Raw genomic sequence first — 15,651 nt, forward strand, 5'->3', positions numbered from 1 at the left:
CTCATGAGTGGGCCACCGCTACCTGGGACACAAAGATCTGAAATTAAGGACGGGGAAGGGTGGAAATAGTAGGCTAACTCTACTTAACCCTTTCCAAGCCCACTACGTTCCCTTTCCAAATGCCTTCTACATCCCCGCTCCCTCTCCAGCGGGCGCCCCAGAGGCTGCGCTTACCTGACGCTGCTACAGGTGAGTCACCTGGAAACCAGGTGCGCTCAAGTTTGGAGCAAGAGCGGGGAGGGGATGCTGTAAGAAACGGCGGGCTGGCCTGACACATTCACCCAATCCAACCCACCCCACCCTGGGAGAAGCAGCTGCGCGAGAGATCTCTCGCAGGTGCGCGCAGTCAACGCGCCCTGCGCTCGGCTGGCACGTCTACCGATAGAACTGGCCCGCTTCCCTGGCGATGCGCCCCTGGCTCTCCCTGTGCTATTTCTGCCCAAGCAAGAGAGGCTGCCTGCTTGGCTCCAGCTAAACCCCCCTCCCCCCCGGAGGGGGGGAAGAGGGAGGGCGGCGTTTGGGTCCTTTTCCTAAACAGCCGCTTTAAGAGACGATCTCGCCCCGCCTCCTCGCGGAGCAGTGGGGTGGGAGCTGGGGGGCTGGCTGGCTGGGCAGGCGTGACTTTCCGGGACTTCTGGGGCCTCCCCGACGGGGCGGTCTCGGGAAAGTGTTGCTGCCGTTTGCTCCGGCCGAAGCAGAAAGCCTGAGCCGCGCGGGACGGAGAAAGGGAAGGCCGGGGTGGGAAGGGAAGGGGAGAAGCGGCCGGCGGGCACGGAGAGTCGGGGCGAGCACGACGGGAAGGGCGGTCGGGAGCCCGGCCCTTGTTTCCTTCCACCCATCGCCCCCCTTCCGCCGCGGGCGATGCGTCTCCTGGTCCTTATGCTGCTTGCTTGGGTTGGCAAACCAGGTAAGAGGGCGCACGTCGATCGGGACCTGGGATTCCCCCCCCCCTTCGATTCTCCCTCCTTCTCTTCCTTCCCCCCACCCCCCATCCTAAGCTCTCTCCCATTACCGCCCCGTCCCTTCCAGCAACCGTCTCCTGAATCCGCCATCCGCCGCCCTCTGCGCTTCTTGGACGGGGCGTGCGCAGCTGCTGCTTTTCAGCCAGGCGCCCAGGGCAGCAGCTGCGACGGCGTCCGCCCGCCTGGGAGGCGAGCCAAGGCTGCCGAGGGCAGAGGGAAGGGATCTGCTTGGAAAGTTGGTCGTGGCGGTCCCCTCGCATCCTCGCGACGACCTCTGCGCAGCGCCTGCTTGCTGCCGCCCCCTCCAAGAAAAGTGAACTGAGGCGGGCGCCAGATCTGCTCAAAAGGGGTTTGGGTGCAAGCGAAGGGACGGGGTGACGCGCGAACTGTTCCTATGGCATCGATAAGTGACAGATCTGTAAATGGGAGCGTGCTAGTTTTATAGCATAGGAGCCAACTCCTAGGCACTGAGGTCTCTCCGGCCCCCCAGTAAAATATTTCAGGGGGTCAGGCCCCTGCAAAGTGGATGGCCATTGCCATTCAAATGGGGGGTATGCGCTGAGTCTTGTACTCAATTATGTGGGGCGGATCTTACCTGGGCCCGCCTCCCTGATATTTTATTCAAGCTGGCACCCCTGTTTTACAGGTACAGTGGTACCTCAGGTTACATACGCTTCAGGTTATGTTATGTACTGAGTTGAATAGGATCCAAACTGCAGCAGTCTGATTGGTCCTAGAACAATAGGATCCAAAAGGCAGCAGTCTGATTGGTCCTAGAACAATAGGATTCAGAATGCAGCAGTCTGATTGGTCCTAGAACAATGCAGCAGTATGATTGGTTGGCAGGAACTACCCAATCATGCTCCAGATAGAAGTGAATCCACAACCTGATTGGCTTACAGTAGAATTCCGGAATTAGCCAATCATGTACAGCCCATTGTGTAAATAATGTATATAAAGCAGATACTTTGAGGGGACAGCCATTCATTCCTCCTCACCACTATGAGCTGAATAAAGAGCATGAAATCACTTTGCGACTCTGAGTATATTTCACTGGCGACGAAGGTGGGATCCCGCTGAGCTGACTGCCACACACAGCACCGCAGCACCGCCACCTGCCGCACCGCTGCCTCGCACCGTGTATCCAGGCTTCAGCTCCGGGACACAAGGAACTCAGAATGGCAACCGACAACAGCTTCTCGCCATTCAACCCAGCATCTGGAGACTGGGAAGCGTACGCCTCCCGTTTCACCTTCCTCCTAGAAGCCAAAGGGGTCACCGACGAAGAAGACGCCAAGAAGAGGGCGATATTCTTCAGCGTATGCGGAGAGGAGACGTTTGAAATCGCCCGGGCTCTCCTTGCGCCTGAAGACGTCGCTACTGTTCCATACAAAACAATAATGGAACAGCTGAAGGGGCACTTTTCGCCACAGCCCTCAGTGGTGGCTCGTCGAAATGCCTTCTACGCAAAGCGGCAAGCCCCTGGGGAAACCATAACTGGGTTTGTGACCTCCCTCCGCCAAGCCGCCCGGTTCTGCAACTTCTCAGAGCTGGAGAACATGCTTCGTGACCGCCTCGTCGGTGGCCTGAAGGATGAGAGGCTTCAACGACGCCTCTACGCTAAGAAGGACCTAACGTTCCAGGTCGCTCTGGAGGAGGCCCTGGCAACGGAAGCTGCCGAGAGGTCGACGCAAGAGGCACGGCCGAGCCAGCCGTCCCAACCGAGGGTCCACCATGAAGACCTCACCGACGACTCAGGATCCAACAGGGAGGAGGTGCACCGAGTACAGCAGCGCACTCAAGCAGCCCACACACCACAGCTGCCTCGACGAGAAGGAGGGAACTGCGCAAGCTGTGGAGAAAGTCACGAGAGGAGGACCTGCCGTTTCCGCAACGCAGAGTGCAGGCAATGCAGAAAATTGGGACACATCGCCCGGGTGTGTCGGGCTCGGCCCACCCGACGCCAGGCATCAGATGACCAATCCAAGAGCCCCAGGTCCCGGGGCCCAACGCACCAAGGCAACTCGACAGAGCTCACGGACTTCCAGGTATACCAGTTGCCCCACCCCAACGTAGAGAAAATTTATGTAGAGGTACAGATAGAGGGGACCCCATGCCGCATGGAGCTTGACACGGGTTCAACTCTATCCATAATCTCGGCAAGGACCTTAAGGAAACTGTGTCCTACTGGGGGTCCCAAACTCAGGCCGGCCCCATTCACCCTCCGGGACTTCCAGAAACGTAAGGTCCCCACAATGGGGGTGGGGACCTTCAGGGTGCAATACCGGGGGCGGATGCGGCAACTGGACTTGCTGGTGGTCAAGGGCCCCTACATTAGCTTACTGGGATTGTCATGGTTTGGACCACTGGGACTAGCCGTCACTGGGGTGAACCACACTAACTTACAAGTGGACGTGGACGCCATATGCAAGGAATTTCCGGGGGTTTTCGATGGGAAATTGGGACAGTATACCGGCCCCCCCATTGCTCTACAGCTTGACCCCGCAGTACGACCGGTCAGGCTCAAGGCCCGCCGGGTCCCGTTCGCCCTGAAACCCCGTATTGACGAGGAATTGGACCGGCTCGTGGAGCAAGGAGTGCTGGAGCCGGTGCCTAATGCCCCCTGGGAAACCCCAATCGTCACACCCGTCAAGCCTAATGGTTCGGTCCGCATCTGCGCAGACTACAAATGTACCATAAACAAGGCCCTCACGGCCCATGCATACCCAGTGCCAGTGGTCAGCCATGTTCTTGCCACCCTGGCTGGGTCGAAAATTTTTGGCAAGCTGGACTTGGCCCAAGCATATCAACAGCTGCCAGTAGATGAGGCCACAGCAGAGGCACAGACGATTGTGACGCACAGAGGAGCATTCAGGGTAAAGCGGCTGCAATTCGGTGTCAGCGTGGCACCAGGCATATTCCAGAATCTAATGGACTCTCTACTTAAAGGGATCCCTGGCGTCACCCCCTTCTTTGATGATGTGTTGATTGCCGGGCCCACACCAGAGGAGTTTGAGGACCGCCTCCGCACCGTTCTGCACCGTTTCCAGACGGCGGGTCTCAAGGTGAAGCGGGAAAAATGTCTACTAGGAGTGCCTCAGGTGGACTTTCTGGGATTTATGGTGGACGCAGAAGGGGTCCACCCGACTGGGGACAAGGTACGGGCCATTTGTGATGCCCCAGCGCCCAAGAACAAGACTGAACTTCAGGCCTTCTTGGGACTATTGAACTTTTACCATTCCTTCCTTCCCCACAAGGCGGCGGTAGCGGAGCCCCTACACAGACTCCTGGACAAGCGGGCCCCTTGGGTGTGGGGCCAGCGCCAGGAGGCCGCATTCCAGGCAGTCAAGGACTTGCTTGTCTCAAACTCGGTCTTGGCACACTTCGACGAGAGGCTGCCGGTGGTGCTAGCATGCGACGCCTCGCCCTATGGAATTGGCGCTGTCCTGGGACACCAACTCCCGGATGGAAGAGAGGTACCAGTGGCATACTTTTCCCAGACACTCAACGCAACTGAGCGGAACTACTCGCAAATCGACAAGGAGGGTCTGGCAATCGTGAAGGGAGTAAAAAAATTCCATGATTTCTTGTACGGGCGGCCCTTCACCGTGGTGACTGACCACAAGCCGTTGCTTGGCTTGTTTGCCCCTGAAAAGCAGACCCCCCAAGTGCTGTCTCCTCGCGTCCTCAGGTGGTCAATTTTCCTTGCCAGCTACCAGTATGCACTGATTCACCGTCCGGGGAAGGCGATGGGCCATGCGGACGCCCTCAGCAGGCTACCACTACCGGAAACAGGCCCCGACCCAGCACCTGCACAAGAGGTTATGAGCCTGGAGCTGCTTCCCGACCGCCCCATTCAGGCACAAGAAGTTGCACACCATTCCAAGAAAGATAGGGTCATCTCCCGGGTCCTGGACTGGGTGTGGAGGGGATGGCCCAGCAGCAGCCCCGGGCCAGAATTCGCCGGCTACACAACCCGCAAACATGAACTGTCGGCCCACAAGGGGTGCCTGTTATGGGGAAGCAGGGTCATTGTTCCCCAGCCCCTCCGCAAAAGGGTCCTCACAGCCCTACATGAGACACACCCAGGGGTAGTAAGAATGAAAGCCCTTGCCAGGAGTTATGTGTGGTGGCCGGGGATCGACGGAGAGATAGAGGCCTGGGTCAAACACTGCCAGGCCTGCCAAGAATCCCGCCCAGATCCCCCAAGGGCCCCAGTCCAGTCCTGGGAGTCCGCCCGAGCACCATGGTCACGCCTGCATGTGGACTCGCTGGCCCCTTTCAGGGGAAAACATTCTTCATAGTGGTGGACTCCTACACCAAATGGCTGGAAGTTGCACTGGTACCGTCCACTTCTACGTCCGCAGCCATCCGGGTACTACGCAGGCTGTTTGCAACCCACGGGCTCCCTGACACTCTCGTCTCAGACAACGGGACTGCATTCACGTCAGGAGAATTCCAAACCTTCACAGCACAGAACGCCATCCGCCACATCCGTTCGGCGCCATTCCACCCTGCCACCAATGGCCAAGCAGAACGCATGGTGCGGACCACCAAGGACACCCTTCGCCGCATGACGCAAGGGGATTGGGAGTACCGCCTTGCCACATTCCTTCTAGCACAGCACAGCACCCCCAGCTCAACGACTGGCCGGAGCCCCGCTGAACTACTAATGGGTTGGCGCCTTGCAATCAGATTGGACCGCCTTCACCCCGATAGAGCTCAGGATGAGGTAGTGGTGGGGGAAGGCAAGAACCCCCAGACCTTCGAGGCTCAGGACCCAGTGTACGCAAAGAATTTTGGGGCAGGCCCAGCATGGGTACCCGCCACAGTCACCAGGGTCACTGGCCCCGTGTCATATGAGGTGCTAACGGATGGGGGGCAATGCTGGCGCCGCCACTGCGACCAGATACGGCGACGATTCCCGGGAGAAAACCAGGAGGAGGAAAGGGCAGAGGAGCCCCAAGGGAACAGAGGGGCAGTGAGGCCCATAGAGCACGAGGGGCCAGCAGGAGAGGCAGAATCAGTAAATACAGAGAGGACCTGCGAGGCCGAAAGGATACCGGAACCAGAACCACGACTGAGCGAGCCGGTTGCGCCAGACCAAACAGCCCCATCACAGCCAGCATCCTTGGAAGACGAGCCAGAACCTGAACCTCGGACCAGGGAACACCCCAGGCCGCAACGCACACGTAGGCCGCCGGCGTACCTCAAGGACTATGAATGCGACCTCCCGGGCAGGACTGGAACTTAGAGGGGAGGGGTGTTATGTACTGAGTTGAATAGGATCCAAACTGCAGCAGTCTGATTGGTCCTAGAACAATAGGATCCAAAAGGCAGCAGTCTGATTGGTCCTAGAACAATAGGATTCAGAATGCAGCAGTCTGATTGGTCCTAGAACAATGCAGCAGTATGATTGGTTGGCAGGAACTACCCAATCATGCTCCAGATAGAAGTGAATCCACAACCTGATTGGCTTACAGTAGAATTCCGGAATTAGCCAATCATGTACAGCCCATTGTGTAAATAATGTATATAAAGCAGATACTTTGAGGGGACAGCCATTCATTCCTCCTCACCACTATGAGCTGAATAAAGAGCATGAAATCACTTTGCGACTCTGAGTATATTTCAGGTTACATACGCTTTAGGTTACAGACTCCACTAATCCAGAAATAGTACCTCAGGTTAAGAAATTTGCTTCAGGATGAGAACAGAAAGCGTTCTCCGGCGGCGTGGCGGCAGCGGGAGTCCCCATTAGCTAAAGTGGTGCTTCAGGTTAAGAACAGTTTCAGGTTAAGAATGGACCTCCAGAACGAATTAAGTACTTAACCCGAGGTACCACTGTATACATTTGTCAATGAATCCTCTTAATATGACACACAGATAAGTCAATGTGCAAAATGGTGAGTGAGAACCGTAAATGCAATAAAAAACAACAACCAAGTTGAATAAACAGGATTGGAGTAGAGGGTGATAATATACATCTTTTTGAACCAGAAAACCCATATTGGACTAAATTTAAGAGCGTGGAATGCCACCTCATGTTTCTGCTAAACAATCCTGTTTGCTGTAAGTTCCCGGGATTTTGTTAAGTAGCAAAATTCTTGCTAATTTATCCCACATAAGCCTCAGGTCTTAATTCCTGGCTGGGAGGGCGAGGCCTTCTCCATATGAACCTACCCAGACCCTGAGATCTTTCTCTGAGGTCCTTCTTTGTGTGTTTCCTCCACGAGAGGTCCGGAGGACATGAGAACTGGCCTTTTCTGCAGTGGCTCCCCTTCTGTGGAACGCTCTCCCCAGGGACAGGGGTCAGCAAACTTACTGCACGTTGGGCCGGTGTCTCCAGCGCTGATTGTGCGGTGGGCCACAGGGCGGGGGAGCGCATGCCCATACGCGTGAGCACACGCTATTTCCGTCGCACTTCTGGGTTGGAGTAGCACCGGAAATAGCTTGTGTGCATGTGTACGGCCTCTTCCAACCTGGATGTGCACCAGAAATAACACTTGTGCATGCGCACAAGCTATTTTCGGTGCTCCTCCAGCCTGGAAGTGGGCAGCTGCGCAGCGCAGTGCTGGTGAGAGAGGGCAGCGGGCGGAGGAGGGTCAATGCAGGCTGGATAAATGAGTCCCTCAGGCCTTATCCAGCCAGTGGGCCTTAGTTTGGGAACCCCTGCCCAGGGAGGTTCACCTTGCACCTTCATTATACATCTTTAGGCGCCAGGCAAAAATGTTCCTCTTTAACCCGGCCTTTGGTTGATTGACATCCAGTGCCAGTGTGGTGTAGTGGTTAAGAGTGGTAGACTCGTAATCTGGGGAACCGGGTTCGCATCTCCGCTCCTCCACATGCAGCTGCTGGGTGACCTTGGGCCAGTCACACTTCTCTGAAGTCTCTCAGCCTCACTCACCTCACAGTGTTTGTTGTGGGGGAGGAAGGGAAAGGAGAATGTGAGCCGCTTTGAGACTCCTTTGGGTAGTGATAAAGCAGGATATCAAATCCAAACTCCTACTCCTCCTCCTCCTCCTCCTCCTCTTCTTCTTCTTCTTCTTCTTCTTCTTCTTCTTCTTCTTCTTCTTCTTCTTCTTCTTCTTCAAAATGTGTTGGGGAGAGAGGGGGTTATTGGGTTGCTTGTTTTTATTTTTATTATGTATTTTGTGTTTTTATATTGAGATTTAATGTTGTTACCACCTTGAGAGCTGTGGGTATAGGGTGGTGTACAAAAATTCCCAGGGACGTCTCTTTTTCCGGGCTGGCAATGGCTTCAGCTCAACTTTGCTTTCCCTGTAAATGGCTCAACACAATTCATGAAATTCAGGAGCAGCGATATGTACAGTGATGAGTTGGTTTGTAAGAGTTTACAAGTCAAAAGTGATGTCAGTTTTTAGACTGCAGCCCACATGTTTCTTGGGATTTTCCATCTGTTTCTAAGAAAAAAAATGTGTAAGTTTCCCATTGTGTATTTCCTTGAACAGTGCTAACTTACAAGTAAATAGAATATAATTTACAGTACATGACACCATTTAAAAGGGGCCATGGGAACGCTACATATTTTTTTTTTAATAACTTGATTTTTACACACACACACACACACACACACACACACACACACACACTGCTTATAGGTAACTTTTTTTTTTCAAACCCAGGAGGCAAATTAAAATTTCCCCATATATGACCTTTTCTCAGTCAGCAACCATAACAGTTCATGCAATATAGGAGCCTGCGCATAAAGCAATCTGTCATCTTCTTCCCATTGCGACTCCTTTCTGGTTGGCTACATGCTCACAAAGAAATGAAATCGCCACAACTGAGAGGTTGAAAGCCGGTTTGTTAGCTGTTTCCAGATGAGAGCAGCTTGTTCCCATTAGTTGAAACAAAATATCCTCATATCTGCTCCATTGTGCTTGCTACATATGTTTGGTAGACAGAATGTAAATATCCATATTTGATACATGACCGAGTTGACTGTTCGTTTAACACTGGACTTAAGGAAGCTTTTTTTATGTATCTAGCTCAGTTTAGAGATTTCTCGGGTTCGTTCTACCTGTGGCGGAAATGTCATCAAGTTGCTTGCTTGTCAGCCTGGAATGAATCCAAACACTGTATCAAGCTATTATTCCCAAGTGCTTTCAGAAAGTTAGCTCTACTTTGCTCTTCCGAGCTCTTAGAACTAATGGATCCCCACAGTTTGCATTTGCCATGTGTCCGTGTATCCTTTTAACACCCACCTGTACTTATTGCGGAGTAGTATTTTCAGAAACCAGCTTCGTGGCCTCAGATGAACCTGCCTCTGGAAAGGCGCATCCTGGTTGCTAGGGAGGAAGGAGGGGCACCTGCAGACATGCCAAGGGCTCAAAAAAGAGGCAGAATCAGGAAAGGTGTAAATCAGGAAGAGGAAACAGCTGGAGAGCTCAGTTGGTTAGAGTGTGGCAATGCCCAAGTTGCAGGTTTGATCCCCGTAAGGGACAGCTGCATATTCTTCTTTTGTTTTTGAAATAGTTTTCATTGGTTTTACAAAATAAACCACACACTCAACACAATTAAATTTTGTTTTTTGTTTTCCTTGTTTTTAATTTTTTAAAATGAATTTTATTAGTATTTTCCACACAACAACAAGAACACGAAAGATATCAAAAAATAACAATACACAACACAGAAAAATCAACATTCGAAAACAAAAACAAAAAAACAAAAACATATCCATTATTATTAATATTATAAATTATATTATTAATATTATAAACACTAAAACAACAAGACATTGACTTCCACCAATCCCACAGCACCTCCTTTATCTTTCATTGTGTCTTCCTGTTTTCCTGTTTTCTTTATCATCTCTATCCTAACATCTAGATATAAATCCTTCTTTCATATCCTTTCACTTCACAAGGTTCTTCCAGACTCAGCCAGATTTCTGCCCTCGAACCTTGACTTTTGAGGTATTCACTTAGCCACTCCCATTCTTTTTTCACTTCGCTTTTTGGTTTTTGTCTTATTATGTCTGTCAGTTTGGCTAATTCTAAGTATTCCGAGAGCTTACATAGCCACTCTCCCTTGGTGGGGAACTGATTCCCTTTCCAGTACTTAGCCACCAGGATTCTTGCTGCAGACGTCGCGTATAAGAAAAAATTAGTTTTGTCTTTTGGATTATCGTCATTTAAAATTCCTAAAAGGAATGCCTCTGGCCTTTTACTATATGATATTCTTAATATTTTCTTTATTTCTTCATGGATTTATTGGTTTTACAAAATAAATCACACACTTAACACAATTAAATTTAGAAATAAAACAAGATTCATCTGAATCGTAGGACTTTCCTCCTCACCTCCGTGGGTCCTTTAAATATCTCAATCAACTGCATTTTTATTATAGTTCATCTGAATTATAGTCCCCGAACATATCCAAAGTCTTTGCAACATTGCAAGTGTTATTCAAAGCCTGCCAAAGAGTTCAAGTGTTTACAGTGTTCTTTTAAATACAGTGGTACCTCGGGTTACAGATGCTTCAGGTTACAGACTCCGCTAACCCAGAAATAGTACCTTGGGTCAAGAACTTTGCTTCAGGATGAGAACAGAAGTCACACGGTGGCGGCAGTGGGAGGCCCCATTAGCTAAAGTGGTACCTCAGGTTAAGAACAGTTTCAGGTTAAGAACGGACCTCCAGAATGAATTAAGTTCTTAACCTGAAGTAAAGGTAAAGGGACCCCTGACCATTAGGTCCATTTGTGACCGACTCTGCGGTTGCGGCGCTCATCTCGCTTTATTGGCCGAGGGAGCTGGCATACAGCTTCCAGGTCATGTGGCCAGCACGACTAAGCCGCTGCTAGCGAACCAGAGCAGTGCATGGAAACACAATTTACCTTCCCGCCAGAGCAGTGCCTATTTATCTACTTGCACTTTGACGTGCTTTTGAACTGCTAGGTGGGCAGGAGCAGGGACCGAGCAACGGGAGCTCACCCCGTCGCGGGGATTCGAACCACCGACCTTCTGATCGGCGAGTCCTAGGCTCTGTGGTTTAACCCACAGCGCCACCCACGTCCCTTATTAAAGCAATAGCTTTGCATTTATTGGACATGGAGGTCACACACTCTTGCAAGAGTCTGCTGGCATTTACCCATCTTTTCCTTTGCAGGTGTCTATGAAGCGCTGAATGTCACCGTTTCTCCGGGACCCAGAGTGCAATACGTGGTTGGAGACAATGCTACCCTCTTTTGCCACGTGTCTCAAAAAAGACGAATAGAGAACCTTCTGGCTGTCCGGTGGCTCTTTGCCCTTCCACCGACCCAAGAGTACCTGATGATCAAAATGACTAAATATGGAGTAGTCCAGTACTATGGGAATTACAACCGCCAGTTCTATAAGCAAAGACTTCACCTTCTGGAGGAGAGACATAGGACGATGTACACATTTTTTATCCTGAATCTCCAGCAAGCTGACCAGGGACACTATATTTGCAAAGTTCAGGAGATTAGCAAGTATAGGAACAAGTGGACAGCGTGGTCAAACAGTAGTGCGTCTACGGAAATCCAAGGTGAGTCCAATCTTCCCTTATTTTTATGGATTAAAACATTTGCAATTCTTGCCGGCCTGTCTGTATGGAAGAAATCGAGAAAGAGCTCAAAATTGACCCAAACCGTTTAGGATTTGTCAAAAATAATAATTTATAATAATAATAATAATTTATTATTTATACCCCGCCCATCTGGCTGGGTTTCCCCAGCCACTCTTGGCGGCTTCCACAGAGACCAAAAATACACTAAGATGTCACACATTAAAAACTTCCCTGAACAGGGCTGCCTTAAGATGTCTTCTGAATGTCAGGTAGTTGTTTATCTCTTTGACATCTGATGGGAGGGCGTTCCACAGGGCGGGAGCCACTACCGAGAAGGCCCTCTGCCTGGTTCCCTGTAGCTTTGCTTCTCGCAATGAGGGAACCGCCAGAAGGCCCTCTGCGCTGGACCTCAGCGTCCGGGCAGAACAATGGGGGTGGAGACGCTCCTTCAGGTATACTGGGCCAAGGCCGTTTAGGGCTTTAAAGGTCAACACCAACACTTTGAATTGTGCTCGGAAACGTACTGGGAGCCAATGTAGGTCTTTCAAGACCGGTGTTATGTGGTCTCAGCAGCCGCCCCCAGTCACCAGTCTAACTGCTGCATTCTGGATTAGTTGTAGTTTCCGGGTCACCTTCAAAGGTAGCCCCACGTAGAGTGCATTGCAGCAGTCCAAGCGGGAGATAACTAGAGCACTCACCACTCTGGCGAGACAGTCCGCGGGCAGGTAGGGTCTCAGCCTGCGTACCAGGTGGAGTTGGTAGACAGCTGCCCTGGATACAGAATTGACCTGCGCCTCTATGGACAGCTGTGAGTCCAAAATGACTCCCAGGCTGCGCACCTGGTTCTTCAGGGGCACAGTTACCCCATTCAGGACCAGGGAGTCCTCCATACCAGCCCACCCCTGTCCCCCAAATAGTTGAAAGCAAGTATCGCCTTCGCAAATAACCAGCAGCACATTGGTCGACCCTTTCACAACGACAGTGTGTTGAACTTGGTTGCTAAATATTCTGCATATGGAGACAGTTTCTGAACTTTTGCCTGATAAATGTTCATTTTTCAGTCATGGGCTTGGCCAATGACTTTGTGTTAATCTGCCAAATGTCTCCATTTTGGGGTGGGGGAACCATGAACCCTTGACATGTTGTTGCACTCTGACGCCCATCAGCCTCCACAAGCAGGACACCCGCCAGGCATGATGGGAGCTGGACTAGACGCCCCTTGAGGTCCCTTCCAACTCTGAATCTATGAGTTGTAGTCTAACAACATCTGTAGAGGGCCCCAGATTTCCCAGTTCTTCTCTATACAGTGGTACCTCAGGTTACATACACTTCAGGTTACATACGCTTCAGGTTACAGACTCCGCTAACCCAGAAATAGTGCTTCAGGTTAAGAACTTTGCTTCAGGATGAGAACAGAAATCGTGCTCCGGCGGCACGGCAGCAGCAGGAGGCCCCATTAGCTAAAGTGGTGCTTCAAGTTAAGAACAGTTTCAGGCTAAGAACGGACCTCTGGAACGAATTAAGTACTTAACCCGAGGTACCACTGTATACTGCAAGCCTCTAACTGATGAAGTTCCTTTAATTGCTTATAAGAAAAATCTGGAGCTTGTGCTTCTCTTATTCTTGCACCTTCATGTCTTCTTATTAGTGACCTGACTGTGACCCGAGAACAGGCCAAGGGTGTCGTCATTCTTGGGTAAATTAAGAGGGGGCTGTGTGGGAACATTGCAGATACTAGGAGAGGATATATTGATTTAATAATATCCTTCCTCACTCACGCTTCTGAGTCAGCAGCAGAGTGCATTCCCCAATATATAGCAGGAAGCTAGCTGATAGATTCGTTTGAATCTCTTTACTTAAGCAATCCAATCTGGCTTTGTTCAGATTGGAGTATATTCCTGGTAAGACCCCATTTGTCCCTCCTAAAAAGAATGAAGACACAAGAAGCTTCTTTTAAAAGTAAGTTTACTCACATTCAGTTCACAGTTGGATCCCTGAAGGCAGGCTTTAGCTTAGAGCAGGCACCCCCAAACTTCGCCCTCCAGATGTTTTGGGACTACAACTCCCATCATCCCTAGCTAACAGGACCACTGGTCAGGGATGATGGGAATTGTAGTCCCAAAACATCTGGAGGGCCGAAGGTTGGGGGTGCCTGGCTTAAAGTTACAGAAGAGGGTTTGAGTTCGCCCCATATGGGAATGAGCCCATGTCCTTGTGGATGAGAGCCAGCAGACAGCAAAATACATCAGTATCAAGAGAGCATGGCATGAAGAAGAAGAAGAAGAAGAAGAAGGAGGAGGAGGAGGAGGAGGAGGAGGAGGAGGAGGAGGAGGAGGAGGAGGAGGATGGCTGTGTGGCCAGCCCCTTTTATGGGGTCTCCTGGGGTCATGCCCCTCTATCTGGTCCCATGCAGGAGAAGGAAGCTCCAGACCAGGTGTGACAGGAAGTCCTCTTGTCTGTGGAGTAACACCCCCCTGTATGTCCACTCTGGGCAAACAGGAAGTGTTGTACTTGACTGCTTACGTTGCATCCCACAGGCTGTTCATTGCCTTCCTTGTTTCGCTGCGAGGAAGCTCTGCCAGATTGATACTGAATTCTGTGCTGTATGTATGCTGTTATGAATTGCACTTGCCTTGCGTTTGAAGTCAGCAACTTCTACTGGGAATCTGGGGGAAGCCTGTACTTTACATAATAGAGAAACTGCCTTAGTGCTTTGCATCTGCCAGTAGAGGACTGAACTGCCTGAAAAGTTGGGGGTCTGACTGAATTTCTTCCAGCGCAAACTGCACCGCCACAGACCTACGTGCTTGGGGAGCTGGACGTTTGGCACATCCCATATGCCAATGCTAACAGCCTTGTTTTATACACAGTTACCGTATTTTTCGCTCTATAAGACGCACCAGACCATAAGACGCACCTAGATTTTGGAGGAGGAAAACAAGAAAAAAAATATTCTAAATCCCAGAAGCCAGAACAGCAAGAGGGGTCGCTGCTTTCGCTGCGCAGCGATCCCTCTTGCTGTTCTGGCTTCTGGGATAGCTGCGCAGCCTGCATTCGCTCCATAAGACACACACACATTTCCCCTTACTTTTTAGGAGGGAAAAAGTGAGTCTTATAGAGCAAAAAATACGGTACTTAAAAGTAAAGTTCCACTTAATTCAGATATGGTTGCCATATGTTCGGGTTTTCCTGGACATGCCTGGGCATCAATCAGCAAAATGGCGTCCAGGCGGATTTTTGCTGAATCGGCAAAATGTCCGGGAAAACTTGGATGTATGGCAAGTTGGGGTAATTTTTTCAAAATATATATATTTAAAAATCAAAGAAAAGCACCCAAACGATTTTTTGGGGGGGAGATCTTCCCAGAAAAATCTCAACTGCACAGTTTTTTAAAGCCATAAAGAACATAATTGTGTTTTATGTGGCCCCTGATACAAACCCCACATTGTTTTCTGCTATTTCACTGAGCTGAGAAGTTTATTAGATGGCTTAAGGCAGGCACCCCCAAACTCGGCCCTCCAGCTGTTTTGGGACTACAACTCCCATCATCCCTAGCTAGCAGGACCAGTGGTCAGGGCTGATGGGAATTGTAGTCCCAAAACATCTGGAGGGCCGAGTTTTGGGGTGCCTGGCTTAGGGCATAAGCTGCTTGCTTTTGTTGACCTGCAATCCGCTTTCACAGTGAGACCTTCTGAAAAGTGTGTGACTAGTTTGCCAATGCTGTTGTGTGTTCCATTGCAGTGATTTCATCCAGAGTTTCGGATGACTCCAATGCTGAGAAAAACCACAAGGCCTGGAAGTTCTTTGAGGGTTAAGTATACACTTCCCCCCTTTCTTCATCTTCGCGAAGAAGTGAGAATCCACTGAAAAGTACCATTGTGCAGCCTTGCTTTTTCTTTTGGGGGAAGTAAGCCAAAATACTCACACCCCATAAAATTTTGCACCCACTGGTTTTAGGAGCTCTTAGAAGGGTTACAGCCATAGTTACACATTTACTTTAACCAGGAGTCACACAAAAAATGCTTCAGGGCTCTAAATGTAATTGGCACCTAATCCTGCTTTCTGTAAGTGGGGGAGGGGGTTCCAGAGCTCTTTGCCTTGATTGATTGATTGATTGATTGATTGATTGATTGATTTG

The 15,651-nt window shown here is 50.5% G+C and overlaps 1 protein-coding gene across 2 annotated transcripts in view; it reads left to right on the forward strand.

Moving 5' to 3' along the window:
• The first annotated feature begins 521 nt into the window (after nt 1-521).
• The window catches only part of VSTM4 (V-set and transmembrane domain containing 4), a 36,640-nt gene continuing 21,510 nt past the window's right edge, over nt 522-15,651 (forward strand). Inside the window, exons 1-3 of one of the 2 annotated variants that reach the window (XM_028728892.2) lie at nt 526-907; nt 11,094-11,492; nt 15,255-15,323. In XM_028728892.2, the coding sequence (XP_028584725.2) occupies nt 862-907; nt 11,094-11,492; nt 15,255-15,323 (514 nt within the window). In that variant the 5' untranslated portion in view covers nt 526-861. Of the gene's footprint in view, nt 908-11,093; nt 11,493-15,254; nt 15,324-15,651 lie in introns of both variants that reach the window. The other variant, XM_028728893.2, reaches the window with a different exon arrangement.

Source organism: Podarcis muralis, chromosome 6 (assembly GCF_964188315.1).
Source record: "Podarcis muralis chromosome 6, rPodMur119.hap1.1, whole genome shotgun sequence".
NCBI classification, from domain to species: Eukaryota; Metazoa; Chordata; class Lepidosauria; order Squamata; family Lacertidae; genus Podarcis; species Podarcis muralis.